The 15998-nt window shown below is 37.4% G+C and overlaps 1 protein-coding gene across 5 annotated transcripts in view; it reads left to right on the top strand.

The window, feature by feature from the left end:
* CACNA2D3 (calcium voltage-gated channel auxiliary subunit alpha2delta 3) overlaps positions 1-15998 on the top strand; it is a 1010949-nt gene that overhangs the window by 972509 nt on the left and 22442 nt on the right. For all 5 annotated transcript variants that reach the window (XM_031952127.1, XM_031952119.1, XM_031952106.1 and 2 more), the window contains one exon: positions 180-291. In XM_031952127.1, the coding sequence (XP_031807987.1) occupies positions 180-291 (112 nt within the window). The remainder of the gene's footprint in view (positions 1-179; positions 292-15998) is intronic.

The following is a 15998-nucleotide window of genomic DNA, read 5'->3' on the forward strand; positions in this document are numbered from 1 at the left end:
TGTCTTTATATTGTACTTTACAAGGTTGCCATCCGGAGACTTTGATTAATAGAAAACAGATTCATGCTTTCAGGGGACTTACAGGATGTAAATAGTAGATGACTTCCAGGGCTATTTGGTGCTGATGTTGGACACATTATCTCTATTGATTCCTTATATTTTTTTTCCTACATCCATAGCCCAAAGATTGAAACAAACTCTGGAACCGTGTGATACGGAATACCCGGCCTTCATCTCAGAGCGCACCATCAAAGAGACTACGGGCAACATTGCCTGTGAAGACTGCTCCAAGTAAGCCCGCCTTTCAACATCTGAGAGAATTATTGGGTTGTGGTAGAGCCTCATGCCATGCTCTAGATTGTGGGCTTGGCAGCTCTGGCCACTGTCCAACATAGGGAGGTATAGTCACTTGAATTGGGCACAAGTCCTTTCTTCCAGTCATTACTTAGAATTTCGATGGTGATAAATAGCATTAAGTAAACCACCCATTAAACATGGGGATGTGTGAAGACATTATTTAAACATCTTGAGGGTTTTTGGAGGGGGATGAGGTGGGTTGATTAGGTGAGTGAAGAAGTTTCCAAGAACAGGGGCAATTCAGCTTTTTCCGCTGGCAATCAGTTGGAATTTAGAGTAGAGAATCTTATTCTAAGGTGCATGACTATTTTTACGTTTATTTTTTAAATAAAAAAATTAAATGTATTTTAATACATGTTGCTTTGTGAATCATGTTGGGAGAGAAAAATCAGAGCAAAAGGGAAAAAAACACATGGAAGAGGAAAAAAAACATAAAAAAGTGAACATAGTATTTGTTGATTTACATTCGATTTCCATAGTTCTTTTTTTCTGGACGCAGATGGTGTTTTCTGTCCAAAGTCTATTGGGATTGCTTTGGATCACTGAGCTACTGAAAAGAACCAAGTCTTTCATAGTTCATCATTGCACAGTCTTGTGTTATTGTGTAAAATGTATTCCTGGTTCTGCTTGTTTCACTCAGCATCAATTCGTGTGAATCTTCCTAGACCTTTCTAAAATCAACTTATTCATCATTTTAATAGAACAATAATATTCCATTATTTTCAGGTGCCACAACTTCTTTAGCCATTCCCCAATTGATGGGTGTCTACTCATTTTCTAATTCTTTGTTATCCCAAAAGAGCTGCTACAAACATTTTTGCACATATGGGTGCTTTTCTTTCCTTTAGGATTTCCTTGGGATACAGACCCAGTAATGGGACTACTGGGTCAAAGGGTATGCACAGTTTGATAGTCCTTTGGGTGTCATTCCAAATCGCTCTCCAGAATGGTTGGATCAGTTCACAACTCCACCAGCAATGCATCAGTGCCCCAGTTTTCCCATATCCCCTCCACATTTATCATGATCTTTTCCTGTCATCTTAGTCAATCTGAGAGGTGTGAAATGAAGTACATGACTTTTTTTTAAATGGTTCATTTGTAATCATTTTTGTTTTATTTTATGGATTTTTAAACACTACTTTGACAAGCATCTATAGGCGTCACCAAATTGCTGTCAAAAGGATACATGATGAGAAAAGGGCAAAAAGCGCTGATTTAGAAGATAATGATTTATGGTGAGGGCCAAATGAGGTCATGGACCAAAAGCAGGTAGAAGGGAGCCCCGTGGAGGTTATGGACTAGATTGCCTTTTTGTGGTTTAGTCCCAGGTCCTGGCAGAGCCCCTTCTGCCTTGTGACTCAGGAGTGGATTTGGAAGATCAGCCAAACCTTACCATAGAAGACATGCCAAAATATGGCATCTATTAATGCACATCCTCTCCTTGTCTGTAAATGATCATCTTTGAGAACAGCCTGGAGCCCTGAAAGGATCCCTGATTTGCCTGTATTCACACAATCATCAAAGGTTAGAGATAGAGCTTTATCTGAGCTCTCCTGAGTTCCCCTCTAGCTCCCTAGTCATTTGGACTCTGTTTCTCCCCTCTGGCAGAACAGTGCCTTGATGAAGCTTAGTTCCATTTACTTAAGAGTGCAACAGAGAAAATGCTGAATTTGGAGTCATGGCTCCTGGATTCGGGTTCTGGATCTACCATTTACCAGTTGTGTGACATTGATTAATTCAGTGAATCCCTCTGGCTTTTAGTTTATTCATCTATAAAATGGGGAGATTGGACAAAATAAAATCTAAAGCGCCTTCTGTCTCTGAACATTGCTAGGGAGTTCCATAATGCATACAGTACCCAACTTGGAGTCAGCAAGATCTAAATTCAAATCCTGTCTCAGAAACTTATTAGCTGTGTGACTGTGGGCAAGTCACAAGTTCTCTAAATCTCAGTTACCTCATCTGTATGGGATAACAATAGTCATGAGGATTTACATACATATAAAGATTTATATACATATGATTTCAACAATGCAGTAAATAACATCATCCATATTCTAAATGATAAATTATATTAGATCAATATAACACATGCTACACACATGCTGCTGCTGCTGATTTTCTATTATAACAAACATATAGAGTACTTTAAGGTTTGAAAAGTTCTTTTATATAAATATTTTTATAATTGACTTTTCTGAATTGAATACAATTCTGAATGGAATACGAGCAAAACTTTTACCATTATGTAGCATATAAGTATAATGTGTTTTAAAAGCTCATGCAAGCTCTTATTAACTTCCTTTTCAAATGTGCCTTGACTTAGGAGCAATCTGGGGTAAATTCTATGACCTTGATACTTCAGAATACAAAGCAAAGAGATATGGGAAGAAAGGCAACAGGGTCTCCTTAGGTGCCTGTCTGACTTGTTCTCCCTAGATTCCTCAGCACTTTGAGTTTCTGAGATCAAATTCTCCTCCCACTTGACTGATGATTGAAAATCTGAGTCTGTTGCTGATGGACTGGTTCCTTCAAGTACTGAGTATTTATTAACTAAACTCTGCTCATTTACTAAGTGACTGTGCAATAAAGAAGGTCCTTCACCAAGTCCCAGTGCACAAGAGATTTCTTGTAGGGAATAAGGATCTTTCCATATTCCTGTTGGTAGGTAACATTATGCTGCTTGTCCCCATCCTGATGCATCCAACAGTTGTAGTCTCTTGCAATAGATCAAAAGAGTCCTGTCCAATTATTCTTATGGGAAAAGACAAGTATGATTGGATGCCTTATAGAAAATGTCCAAAAACATGAATATGTGAATTATTCATCACAGATTGAGATTGGGCTGGGTCTAGAATCAAAAGGGAAGAGACTGGGCTGGATTACTTTGAGGATATAGCAAAGCAGGTTTACTGACCCAAAGCTTCCTATAAATGTAAAGGTCGATCTTTTGATTACTAATATTTTATTAGAGTTCTTTTATATTAATGACAAATGGAACTTCAATTACTCCCAAAGAATTAAAGATGAGTTTCATATAGAGGGCATGGAAAGGCAAGAGCAGAATGAATCTGAAGGCAACCATGGAGAAAAATGGGGAAAACAGATTGGATGAAATGAGGAAGGGGGTGGACCTTCTGTGGTCCATTTTTGAGAGAATATGAATATGAGTCTCATGGAATGAGCAAGTATTAATGATTAATAACCTTTATTTTTGAAGAAAGATCCTAAAGACCCATTAGGATATTTCTAAGAACTCATTACAGTTCCTAAGATACTCTTGTGTACTAGGTCCTGTGCTAGCTGTTGTGGACAATAAAAAAAAAAATCTCCTGCCCTCAAACAACTTATTCAATTTTCTAGTTTTCATGATCCCTTTTAATGAATAGATCTTGTATCAAGTGAAAAATACACATTATATCAAAAATGGGCATTTAAACTATAATTTCTAGAAATATTTTTTGCTTCAATAAACAATATAAAAGGAAAATATAAAGGCCAGGAGATCAGCTCTATGCTATGTCTTAGGCATAATTTTTTTTAGGACTCTAGGGAATGTCTGGCTAGACAGCCATAATTCATGTGAAAAAAAAAAATCTGAAGTGTTTAGTGGATTACAAGCTCCCAATGAATGAGTGGTGTGATAATGCAATACTGCATTCAATTCAACACAATAAGCATTTAAATGTCTATATAACATGAAAATAAAAAAAAAAAATCTAATACTATCCTGGGCCAATGAAGTCTACCTTATCTTTCATTAAGAGGTAATGTCCAGATCTAGAAGGTAATAGTACTCCAGTCTGATCATATCATCTCTGAAATATTGTGTTCCAGTCTGGGAGCCACATTTTAGGAAAGACCTGGATAAGTTAGTGAAGAAAATCAGAATAATAACTAATATTTAGTATTTAGATGGTAAGGGTATGAACAGTCACGTCATACAAAGACAAATTGAAGGAAATGGGAATATTTAGTTTAGAGAGATGTGGGAGGAAGCATGATAGAAGAAGGATCAGATTTGTTGTCTAATCCCTGAGGGCAGAATTTTGAACACTGGGTAGATCTTATAGAGAAACAGACCAGTTCGACATAAGGCAAAGAAATTAAGAATTAGAATTAACTCAATGTGTAACAGGCTGATTTGGGAGGAAACAAGCTTCCTCAAATCACTAACAGTTTTCAAGCCATTGGGTTGGACGGCCATTTGTCAGGCATATTGTAGAAAGAGTTCTTGTGCAGATATGGCATGACTGAATTATCTCAGTGACTCCTTCCATCTTTGAAAATCTGAGATTCTGAGATCTTCACTCTCTTCTGGTAGATGACTCACAACACTCATCTTATAAAATAGGAATAATAACATCTAACTGTTTCCAAGGCAATTTACAACCATATAGTTTTACATAATTTAAGAGCTTTTCTGTGTTGGAATAAATATACTATGTGAGTATAAAAATAATATTATTTTATTACAGTCTTCTTTCCTTTTCAATTACCCCAAATCAGAACCAATATTGTTTCACCAGTATGACTGAAAAGTCCGATGCAGACCAGAAAACCAAACCTATGTATGCTGTTGACGTCTCATTAATCCAGAAAGATTTCCCCCTTTCTCTGGAAATAATGAGATTTAATAAGACATTATCTCAGAGACAATTGCAGATTTCCACCAGTTTGTTTTTAGGTAACTTCAGGTCAGAGGCAACAGCATTCAAAAATAACATTAGCCCGTAGTGACTTGGAAACTGAGTTTGGTGAAAATTATAGTATTTCAGAAATTATGCACTAAGATCTTTTTCATAGAAAAAACATCCAGAGTCCCACAATGGAACAAAAAAAAGTTCTCTGTACGTTACAAACTGGTCTCAAGACACCCATTATTTTTTCTCCACAAGCAATGGCAAAACCAAGATACAAAAAGCTCCAAAAACTGTTGAAGGATTCCCATGGGAACGTGCTTCATGCTACAATTTACTCTTGGACTGTCATTAGCAATCTGCCCATCGCTTAGAAGGCTTCATAGTATTCCAATGTCGAAATATTTTGTTCCCGTCCAGGAAACCATTAAAGGTAGTCCTATACTGGACAGCAAAGACTGCTTTGGTTGCCAGAATCCTTTGAAGTTTCACTGCTTCTGTCTCTGCCTTCAAAGTCTTCCTTTCATTATCTTTGGCTCCTTGAAGATGGAAACTCTACTGCAATGGGTTACTCAATGGCCCTCAGCGGAAACCTGCAAATCCCTCTGCTTAAAGAGTACATAGCTTTCTGTCTGTAGCCTAGGCACATATGCTATACCGTACAGGGATAATTTGAAATGTTTAAAAATGATTTTTGAAAATATAGGGTTTATTAAGAATGCGGGAGCCTAAAAGAAAATACGAATTAACATAAGAATGTCATTAGGGTTGGCGGTTTGGCTAGCCCAACCAATAATTTTTGTCATTCAATATCCCAATGATTATTAAATTAATCTGTTATTCAAACAGCAATCGAAAACAACTCAACCCATATTTTCTGGGCATTTGTGACTGTCAACAAGTTAACAAAATTGGATATCTTCAAAAATGAAATGTTTTAATATTTTCCAGTAAGTTTATCCTCCTCTCCATTTCCCTCCCTTGCTTTAAGGAAAGACTATAAAGGTTCCTTGGGAAGCTGAAACTATCACAATCCTAGAGAGAGCCATTACAAACATGATTAATCAAAGTTAAATAGATGTACTCTTTTCGGTGGCAGTGTTGGATTAGCTTTTCCAATTCCTGTCAAATGTCACAAACCAGCAAGGTCATCACTCATATGGCAAATGCATATTGGAGTTGTAGTATTATTCATAACTTATCATTATACTTGGATGCTAGGATGATCTCATCAATATGGGAACTCCCTCCAACAAAGCAGATCACAATTCATCTCTGCCCTTGCATCCTGTGTGGCTCTTTCCATGGCTTCCCATAAATCATACTCAGGATTTTCACCCAACATGCTTTGCTCACATTCTCTTTCCATTGCATGGGTACCAACAGAACATGCCTTTTATAGGGTCTCCCTGTCAATACCCCATGTCAACTTTTCATTAAGGTGATCATTCTAATACTCTTACAAAAGTATAGTTATGCCAGATTCTTTTGAAGAGCCCTTTACTCTTCTTTCAATAACTCAGTTTATCAAGCATACATTAACTCTATTTAGGCAAATCACTGTGCTAGATGCTGGATACAAAATAAAATAAACAGAATCTTAAACACTGAAGCTTCCCTGAGACTCTAATTTTTATGAATTTCACCTATAAGGGGAATCCTTACATTTACATCCTAGAATGTCCATGTATGTTCTCCTCCAAAGATTGTAATCTCCTGAAGACAGAAGTCGTTTGAGTGGATAGGAGGGTGGTGGTGGTGGTGGTGGTGTGTGTGTGTGTTTGTGTGTGTGTATGTTTATATGATTGTGTGTATGTGTGTTTATTCACAATTAGCATAGTGCTTTCCCACAGTAAGGTTTTAAAAAAATATTTATTGATTAAATAATAGATCGACAATATCACTGGCCCACAGATCAGAAAATGTAGGAATGCAATATTTTTAGCGAATATTTCAATTCCCTTCTCAGCTCTCCCATAGGATTGACTTGACTTCTAGAGTTTGTTGGGGTTGTGCTTCACGTGACAAATGATCCAAGGCCCACAAGTCCAAATCTGATTTGGGGAAATTTATTTGAAAATGTCTAGCCCTTAACATAATCTAACAGTGACTTGGTGAGTGATGAGTCCCATAAGAGAAAGTTGACCAACTACCCCTTATGTGTCTATTCTTCTGTAGATCTGAGCCAACAGGGGAAACTGTTCTTTCATTTGTTTAGGCACGGCATTTGGGTGAATGTTTAGACTTGAGAAGGAAGACAGATGGTGGGTTTGAAACCTATCTTCAGGTACCCAAAGTATTGCCACATGGAAGAGAAATTAAATTGTTGCTTTTCTCCAGAGGACAAAACTTGGAGCAAAAGATAGGAAGTTACAAAAAGACAGAATTGTTTAGTATTGGGAAAATATTCCTAATAATTAGTTATCCCAAAATGAAAAGAGCTGCCCATTAAGCAATGAAGTTCTCCTTTCTGGATGTCTTAGAACCAAGCCACATATGAGATTTTTTTTGTGGACCACTGAAAGTCCTTTCAAGTCAGACATGTCATTCTATGACTCTTAGACTCATGAAATCAACGTCTGAGCAGAGCCCAAAGGTGAACTTAGTCTATCCCTGTGAAAAGGTAGCATTGAGTGGACTCTCATTTCTAGTCCTATTTGAGTAAATGATTCAGTGCAAATTTGTGATTTGGCTCCAGAAATAGGCTCATACATCTATGAATCTCTACAATCTTGGCTTAGCACATTCTGGTTTTGCCAACAGGAATATGTTAACATTGGGCATAGTTTAATTTCCAGGTGGCAATATATAACGAATTTTAGATCATTGAATTTGGAACATATAATGATTTGCTGAAATGATTTTGTGTTACCTATTCTGGAAAGCATTGCCAGAACCCTCTGCTGATCTCAGTCAACATCCCATTCAGTTTCTTAAGAAATAATCATTTGTTCATTTTATGTATTGCTAGTATTTGTGAACAGATCAGCTTTCCACATGAAATGCAGATGAAATGTATGTTTGGTGAGATGATACTTAAGTTTCCTGATTTTTCCCATGGGTTTTCCTTGATATAGTCCCAGTATCTTGCCATTTTGGGTGGTAAAGCGTATAGCTGTGGATCATTCAAAGTTAAGTGGTTTCTGTCACTGTGTACTCTACAATGCAGATATTTGGGTGGAGGTAAGGGGAAATCTATATCTGATCCCTGATCATCGTGCAGGTCCACTACCATGACTTTGCATGAACCATCTCAGGGCCATCCTCCCTCCCCCAATCTTAAATAAAACTTCTCTTACATATACAGGTAAGAACTGGAGGCAATGTGCTGTGATGAGTATAATCCTGGACTTGGAGTTAGGAAGGTCTAAAATGAGAGACTGCCTCAGTTGCATACTAGCTGTTTGATCATGGACAAATGACTTATACTTCCAAGTTTTAGTAGCCTCAGCTTTACATTAAAGGGGCAGAATTTGTCCTCTAAAGCTTCCTTTAGCTCAATGCTGATGATCCTAAGACTTCTTATAGAAGAAAAGATTCTTCATAATAATTTGTCAGGAGATTTTAATGATGGAGCACCCATGTGATTTTTGTTATTCCCACGAGTATGTCTTCCTTAATTCTACAACAAAAATTATTAACCAGAAGTCCATGAACTTTATCGATAGATATAGATATGAATATCTATAGATAGAGGAGTTACATAAACAAGGATAGATAGTAGAGATACATATTTATATACATACATATATATAGTATATGTATATATGAAATATAGCATATATGTGCTAATTTCAATATAATTGGTTTCCTTAGGATACCTGTGTATTTATTGTATGCATTTAAAAAGAGGATTCTCAAAAGATGTTCATAGATTTTATTAAACTTTCAGTTGGGTCAATGACAAAAAAAGTAAGAAGCCTAGTAATATGGGATCTTACAAATCGAATATGTGGGCATTTGGAATGGAATTGGAATACCCAAGTGAATGCATTCTTCTAACTCTATGATATTTTGTTCTGAATATTAAAATAAAGCTATGATAGGAGAAATGGATTGTAAAGACCTCAAGATTGCTAAGAACAAACCCTTGCCACGTCCCACCGGGGAACCCTCAACTTCCCCCGTGAATCTGACTAATCTGATGCCCATCAAGAAGAACCTGCCCTTTAACATGACTGTAATTCTCTTCCTGCCATTCCAAGGAAAATATTTTCCCCCTGTTTCTTTAAGCAATGATGATTACAGCCTTCATGATCCAGCCAAAATGGGAAACCAGGGAGGTGCTGGTGTCTCTCCCTTTTGATAAGCAATATTTGGAAAGGTTTTGTGCAGGAAATGTTGCAAATTACTGTTTTCACTTACTGGCCCCATGATACAAAATGAGAGGGTAAGATAACCTGGGTAGCCTCATTAGACAGGTTTCTACCTGACATGAATTAGTCTCACAAACAGTTTCCCATTTATATGTTGTTTTTGTTGTTGTTGTGTTTTTCTTGTTCTTTCTTTTTTATTTAATTTGTGGGAGATGGAAGTTAAATACATTGACACTGGGCTAGGCAACCCATGTTTCAGAGGAAGAGGGCTTTAGGCCATGATAATATTTTTGAGAAAATGTTTATTTGTGTTGGGAATTGAATAGTGCAGAAAAGTACCCTCACTTTTAACTAGAGAAGCGCATTTCTATGACCCAATTTTTGTACCCCATTCCGATGACTACAGGGGCCATGGCTTGAACTTCTCTACCCACAGAAAATAGCCTTGATTTTTCACTTGTCTTCCCTAGATACTGCACCTGAGCTGGCTTAGGCTCTTGCCAAAGTCCCATAGATCTGTATTTATGAACTCCCTGACTCGCCCTCCATTTGTTTAGGTTGGAAAGCGTTTACATATGTATCTAGATGTTTAAAAAAATCCTTCTGATGAATTAAAGAAACTCCAAGGATCAAAGGAGAAATGCTGCATGAAATATTGTACATTTAATATATACATTAAAAACTCGGGACACAGCCCACTTTTTCAAAGGACATTTTGTATGTTTGAGAAGGAAATTCCTTTCTTAATGCTCAATTTTTCTTTGTGACTTGGAATTTTTCTTTTTCACATTCATCTCTCCATCGAGGGCCTCTTATGAGTTAGCCAGGACAACCACCAGCCTGGATCTGGGTTAGCACTCCTGTGCCACTATTCTAGGGCCATTGCTTGAAAGGAACTCAACAAAGAGCATTAATCAGGAGAAGAGCATGACTCTCTGGGTGGCTTTATTTTTCCCGTGGAAGGAGATGTGGAAACTGGTCAGGGTGTAAGATGTAAGCAGATACCACTCAAGTGAATGACTATTGTTCTAAGTGGACATAGAGAACCATGCCAAAGGGAAGCAACAATATTGTGGGACCAGCAGAGCATTACGAGACCCTGAATCCAGACATTCGGATCCAATCACTTCATAAAATGAAGCTGTACTTTCCACCAAAAAAAAAAAAAAAAATCCAATGCTATGGTAGAAGTTTGTATTCACAGTGGCAACTTTCCCATTTCTGTCCCTCATGAAAGTTATTCATCCCAAACCCAAGGATTTCTTTAGCCACTTCTCCAGCAGACCATTCCATATTTAGGCAACTTCAATGACATGTTTTTTCTTCTTGATGTTAAACTTAAACTTGCTTCTCTGTTCCTCCCTCCTCACTTCCCAGTCCTCCTTTATTCTGCTCTCTGGACACAAATAGAATGAATCTATTTCTTCCTTCTCATGATTGTCCTTCAAATATTTGAAGTTCGGAGATAAGTGATATTGTCCTCTCTTCCCAAAAATCTTTTCCCCACTCAAGTTAAATATGTTTACTTTCTTTAACTAGTCTTTATAATGGTAGGAATTTTCCTGGTTGTTCTAATTTATCAATGTCTCCTTTAACTATAGTGCCCATACTCAAACATAATATTTCATATGAAGGTTGATGAGGGCGGAGTACATTGGGACTGCCACCTTCCTTTTCCATGATTCTACCCTTATCATAATGTCTGGTACACAATAGATATTTAATAAATGTTTATTCACTTGGCTAAGTCACTGAATACAACTTAAGATCATATATCATACTGATGAATCCCACTGAGCTAAAAATACAGATTACTTTTTAAATATTTTCTATCTAATCATGTCATCTTATATTTGTGCAATTTATTATTTATAACTGATTTGAGGACTTTACATTTATCTGTAATGAATTACAACTTCAATAGATATAACAGTTCTTTCAAAATCTCTGAATGAAAGTGAGATGCCCATAGGATTTCCTATTAAAGAATGTGTGATTGTTAAACAGTTAATAAGTGGTTACAAAGGTACCAGCTTCTTCATTTGGGGAGAACAGTTATAAATAATTCATAGGGATACTGAATTCATTGAAAGTCAAGAAGACCTGGCCTTTCATTTATATTAACTGTTGACTTAATACAAATTACCCTGATCCTTTATACAATGTGTGAGTACCCAAGTAGAATTCCTTCCTCCAAGGTTTGTTATAAAGCTTAAATACGTGTAGGAAAAGGGCAGCTAGATGGTGCAGTGGGTAGAGCACCAGGCCTGAAGGCAGGAGGACCTGAGTTCAAATCTGGTGTTAGACACTTAATACTTCCTAGCTGTGTGATCCTGGGCAAGTCACTTATTTTGTCTCAGGAAAAAAAAATAATTAATTAAATTAAATTTAAAAAATAAGTGTAAGAAATAGGCAAACTTTAAAGTACTACAACAATCATCACTGGAGGTAATGTGAGGGAAAATAAAGGGGGGATGGATTAGGAATCAGAGGAATTGGGCTCAAAAGATAGCTCTACTCCCTCCTTTGGAGCATAGAGACTTACAAGTGAATGTGAGCAAGTCTCTCATATCTTAGCACTCCCATTCCTCACATGTAAAATGAAATGTTTGAGTTAAATGATCTCTGAGCTTCCTCCCACATCTACAGATATGATTATATGATTCTATTATTTGTACCTTGTAGACAGACATCCATAATGATAGATATTCCAGCTTTTACTTAATAAGATGGGTCTTTCCACAAAACAATTTACATATATGAGTTTATCTATATCTTTTTAAAATTTTTTTCCTTCCTTCCTTCCTTCCTTCCTTCCTTCCTTCCTTCCTTCCTTCCTTCCTTCCTTCCTTCCTTCCTTCCTTCCTTCCTTCCTTTCTTCCTTCCTTCCTTTCTTCCTTCTTTCTTTTTTTTTCTTTTTGTTTTTGTCTTTGCAGATTTCCTTATCTAAATACAATTTGAACACAAAGTAATTACTATTTAGAAATTGTATTTAAAAGAAAGAGAGGCATTCTTAATCTATATTTTTTCCAACCTCTAATCTTCTTTGAAATCTTATGCATTTTATTTTATACATTGAAATATATTCTTTGGAAAAGTAATCCATAGGCTTTCTCAGACTTCATGACAAATAATAGCTTAAGAAGCCCAGCTCAACAGGAAAGTGCTATGCAGCCACTGATGGAACCTTTAGTTCTACTGGTTTTTTATTTGCCTGATAAGATAAATCTGTTTGTAATTTAGCAGGAAACCTGAAGGGAAGCATCTGGATACAATGATGGTGAGCAAGGTTCTTTCCTTGAATGCATGGGCTTCAGACATTTTGGGAACCTCAGAAAGTCAAAGAAATTCATGGACCCCATATGATCATGTTTGGGTCATTAATTGATTGAAAAGATGTGTGATGACCTAAAAGAACAAGGAATTGAGCAGTTATTCAAATGATTTGGGGTCCTATTAAGCACACCAACATTTACTTCATATTTTAAAAAAACAAAGGAGTAAGTCTGAGATTTATTATTTATTCAAACTGAAAAGATGTCACCTCAAATCCACCACATGGTTGGATAGAAGGAGAGAGAGAGAGAGAGAGAGAGAGAGAGATCAAAATTGCAGTAATAATTATTGTCATTTATAGAGTACATTGAAGCTTGCCAAGCCCTTTATAGAAGTGCTCATTTGAGTCTCCCAACTACTGTATGAGGTAAGGATTATAAATTTTCTCTCTGCCTTTTCCTGAGATTGGTCCGTCTCAGAGATGTTAGGTAGCCTGGGCTCTCCCAGCTGTTTGTGTCAAAGAGAGTATTTGAATCCAATCTTCCTGACTTAAGTCGGGCATTCTGTCAAATAGGTTAAGCAGCTCCCTCCCTTGGAAATAAGGCTTCCAATTTATTTCAAGCAAAGCTAACTAAGCAAAACTCCACACTTCCACCCTGGAGGGGGGAGTTAGAAGGATTAAAAAATGATTGAATTACTATGTAGCAAAATATTTAATCATGGAGAACACCATGTGGCAAAGGCTAATCTGTTTTGTGAAATTGCTCCAGTGCAAGGCTTATTAATGTGAGGGGATAATCATATATTGTTTGGAAAGGAATGACTGTGACTGTAAATGTTTTTGCAACCAAACTCAGGAACCCCAAACCAGCAAGAGCTGGGTTCAAGTCCTGCTTTGGACACATCCTGGCTCTCTGGCCCAGAGCCGTTCTATCCCTCCCTCAGTGCCTCAGATAACTCTCTAACTCTATTAAAGCAAAGCAAGTGCCTCCTTGGATCGATGGAAGGAATACGGCTATACCATCAATTAAAATAATAACAATAATAATAACAACCTGTACATGTATCAGACACTGTGCTAAATCTGGCTACAAATTAGAAATCAACAGATCCACTCTCTATTTGGTCTCCAAATACAGCAAATTATTTTTTAAAAAGAATTTTAAAGGTACCTTCAGTGATCCTCACAACACTCCTCCAAAGTAGTTAATCTTTATTATCTTCACTTTATGCATGAGGAAACTGAAGCTCAGAGGCTTAAATTCTAATCATATTCCATTCATCTTGATACTAGTACATGTTGCTTCCTTTACATTAAACGCAAGTATAACACAGTTACGTCTTACGCATAATTTGAAGCCAAATCTTCTTGGTCTCAATCTAGAGTCCTCTGCCCTGTTGTCTAGCATGAGGTTTGATCCACATGTGGATTTTCAGATCACATGTGCTTCTTGGATAGTTCCTCTATAGTTCTCAGTCTCCACATTGGGAAGTTCTTCCAGCCTCCACATTGGGAAGCCCTTCCAACCTCCACATGGGAAGTCCTTCCAGCTTCCACATTGGGAAGTCCTTTCAGCCTCCACATTGGGAAGTCCTTTCAGCCTCCATATTGGGAAGCCCTTCCAACCTCCACATGGGAAGTCTTTCCAGCTTCCACATTGGGAAGTCCTTTCAGCCTCCACATTGGGAAACCCTTCCAGCTTCCACATTGGGAAGTCCTTCCAGCCTCCACATGGGAAGCCCTTCCAGCCTCCACATGGGAAGTCCTTCCAGCTTCCACATTGGGAAGTCCTTTCAGCCTCCACATTGGGAAATCCTTTCAGCCTCCACATTGGGAAGCCCTTCCAACTTCCACATGGAAAGTCCTTCTAGCTTCCACATTGGGAAGACCTTTCAGCCTCCATATCGGGAAGCCCTTCCAGCTTCCACATTGGGAAGTCCTTCTTGGACGCTTTTGTTTTCTGATGACTACTTGTCTAGAAGGCATATAGAGGATTCTTTTCAGCTATAGACTAAACTAATAATGACCATAAGAACAGCTCTGATTTGTATGTTAAAGGTTTACAAAATGTGTTTTCTGCCATATCTCATTTGATTTCGACACCAGCTCTATAAGGTAGATGTCATTGCTTAGGACTGTTTCATAGATGAGGAAACTGAGACTGAAACAGGTTAAGTGACTGGTCCCACTAAGAAACGGCTGAGGAGTGTCCTCTGAACTCTTTCCAATGCTCCTATTCTGGGAATCAGGGACTCTGTGCTTTCCATTTCATCTTAAGTCTATTACCCTTCATATTGAACATAGAAATTCACTCTAGACCAGGTCTCTTCTCAGGAACCAAATTAATTATTTCACTTTCCAAGGAAGCTATATTAAAATGGAATTATCCAGGCTCATAAAGTCTTCAAAAAGACTTTTGGATGTGTGAACTTGGCTACAATCACCACTAATCAGTAAAATTAAAGCAACTGTGAACAATTGTTTAGATTAATGAACCCTGATTAAAACTGGATGAAATGCCCAGGGTCTATTAAAGTCAAACAGTGTTAGGAACAGGTCTGATGATTCCAGAGGCCCTGATTTTGGTTAAGAGAGGGCTTCCAAATGGATTTTGCTAATTCTATTGATTAAAGGGACTTCAGGTCGGTCTCTTCATCTGCCTTTCTATCTGGCCTCCATTATAAAGGGCTTGAGAATTAAATATCTAGTTAGAACAGAGTAGGACAGGAGGGAGCTTTTAAAAGACAGTTTAAAAATACCCAAAACACCACATTGGCTGCACTAACTAACTAAGATTGTTGGGCCAACTGGAGAAGAAACACCAAAGAATCAGCCCATTGTAAGAGTCTTTAGGGTATGGCTTAAGATGTTTGTAGGTTATGTCTCTACATGTAATATAAAGTGGAGAATTAAGATAATTACCTTCGTAATCATAGAATAAGAATAAGAAGAAAAAAACAAACATTTTAAAAACTCATTTACCTGAATGTTTCAGCCTTGCGTCTTTTCACGAATCCTTCACTCCATTCAGCTACAGATTCACATCAATCATGTTTCACAGTGTTTCCTCAGGATATGTTGAAATTAGTCTCCCCAATTATGGTCCTTCCAGCTAAGTGCAGTTGGTGATGGCGAAATGATTTTCCATATAGGATCTCTTTTAATTCTCACAAAAACTATATGTGGAAGGGGCCGTTATTATGCTTACTTACAGATGGGAAAGTCAAATTTGAAAGAGCTATAGGATACTTGACATTGGCCATATAACTTTTAAGTATTCAAATGAAGATTTGAACCCAAGGCTTCCTGATTCAAAGTCTAGTGCATTCAGAGCAGCAAGTTCATCCAGTGCTAAAAATAGAATAAAGGGATGGCAAGTCAGAATCAAAATAAAGCAATAAGGCTTTT

The sequence above is a fragment of the Sarcophilus harrisii genome, chromosome 1, assembly GCF_902635505.1.
Source record: "Sarcophilus harrisii chromosome 1, mSarHar1.11, whole genome shotgun sequence".
NCBI classification, from domain to species: Eukaryota; Metazoa; Chordata; class Mammalia; order Dasyuromorphia; family Dasyuridae; genus Sarcophilus; species Sarcophilus harrisii.